Source organism: Malurus melanocephalus, unplaced genomic scaffold (assembly GCF_030028575.1).
Source record: "Malurus melanocephalus ecotype Western Australia unplaced genomic scaffold, MMel_1.1 scaffold_2065, whole genome shotgun sequence".
Lineage (NCBI taxonomy): Eukaryota > Metazoa > Chordata > Aves > Passeriformes > Maluridae > Malurus > Malurus melanocephalus.
This window is the reverse complement of record NW_026625297.1, coordinates 6,018-7,502: the sequence shown is the minus strand read 5'-3', so window position 1 is coordinate 7,502 and position 1,485 is coordinate 6,018. Positions and strand designations below refer to the sequence as shown.

Sequence of the window (1,485 nt, the reverse complement as noted above, 5' to 3'; positions counted from 1 at the left end):
GCGGCTCCTCCTGGCCGAGCTCCGGACGCGCCTCGGGGCGATTTCCCAGCGGATTCGGCGCCGGAACGCGGAGCTGGAGCTGCCCTACCCCTACCTGGACCCGGCCGTGGTGCAGGAGAGCATCTCCATCTGAGTGACCATCGGAGTGACCAGAGTGACATCTGAGTGACCACAGTGACCACAGTGACCACAGTGACCATCTGAGTGACCAGAGTGACCATGGGGAGTGACCACGGGGAGTGACCATGGGGACATCTGAGTGACCGGAGTGACCATCTGAGTGACCAGAGTGACCACGGGGACACTGGACAGGAGAGCATCTCCACCTGAGTGACCACAGTGACCACGGGGAGTGACCACAGTGACCAGAGTGACCACGGGGAGTGACCACGGGGAGTGACCACGGGGAGTGACCACGGGGACATCTGAGTGACCATCTGAGTGACCGGAGTGACCACAGGGAGTGACCGTCTGAGTGACCATGGGGACATCTGAGTGACCATGGGGACACCTGGGACAGGAGAGCATCTCCATCTGAGTGACCACACTGACCACAGGGAGTGACCACGGGGAGTGACCATCTGAGTGACCAGAGTGACCATCTGAGTGACCACAGTGACCAGAGTGACCATCTGAGTGACCATCTGAGTGACCATCTGAGTGACCGCGGGGACATCTGAGTGACCATGGGGACACCTGGGACAGGAGAGCATCTCCATCTGAGTGACCACAGGGACATCTGCTCCACCAGAGTGGCCCCAACCTTCTCCCAGGGTGTCCCCAAGCCCCTCCGAGGTGTCCCCAAACCCCCCAGACCTCCCCCAGTGGTGTCCCCAAATCTCCTTGGATGTCCCCAATGTGTCCCCGATGTCCCCAACCCCTCCTGGATGTCCCCAACCCCTCCTGGATGTCCCCAACTCCCTGTGACCATCCCCCCCCCCGTGTGTCCCCTCCTCGAGTGACCCTCGGGCCCCTCCCCCACATGACCCCGCCCCCATTCTAGGGGTGCAGAGCTCATTACCATATATGCAAATCACGTGCTCCCTCAGAAACCAATGAACTCGGTCAAAATCTATTTAACCATCAAATGGAATCTATGACGTCATTCCCCATAACAGGGTCAGCTCATTACCATATATGCAAATCACGTGTTTTCTATAAAAACCAATAAACTCCGTCAAAAATCTACTATTTTACCATAAAATTGAACTTATTACGTCATTGCCCTGATAAGGAAGATCTCATTTCCATATATGCAAATTACATCTTTTTTTTACATTATCAATGATCCCCCGCGGTTTTTCCCGCCTTTCCCCAGCGCAGGCGCAGTCAGAGTCTCGGTTTTGGCGCGCGCGGGTTTTGTTGTTGCATCGCAACCCGCGCGGCCTCGCGCAGTGACGTAATCACGCACGTCATCAGAGCGCGCTCATCACGTGCTGCCCGCGCTGGGCGGGGCAGGTCAGGATGTACCGCACTGACGATGCC

At 57.2% G+C, this 1,485-nt stretch overlaps 1 protein-coding gene across 1 annotated transcript in view; it reads left to right on the top strand.

Moving 5' to 3' along the window:
* LOC130587543 (polyunsaturated fatty acid lipoxygenase ALOX15B-like) overlaps positions 1 to 414 on the top strand; it is a gene marked incomplete at its 5' end in the record, with an annotated part of 9,896 nt that extends 9,482 nt beyond the window's left edge. Inside the window, 2 exons of the mRNA XM_057388525.1 lie at positions 2 to 140; positions 212 to 414. Of these exons, the coding sequence (XP_057244508.1) occupies positions 2 to 133 (132 nt within the window). The remainder of the gene's footprint in view (position 1; positions 141 to 211) is intronic.
* Between the last annotated feature and the right edge of the window lie 1,071 nt (positions 415 to 1,485).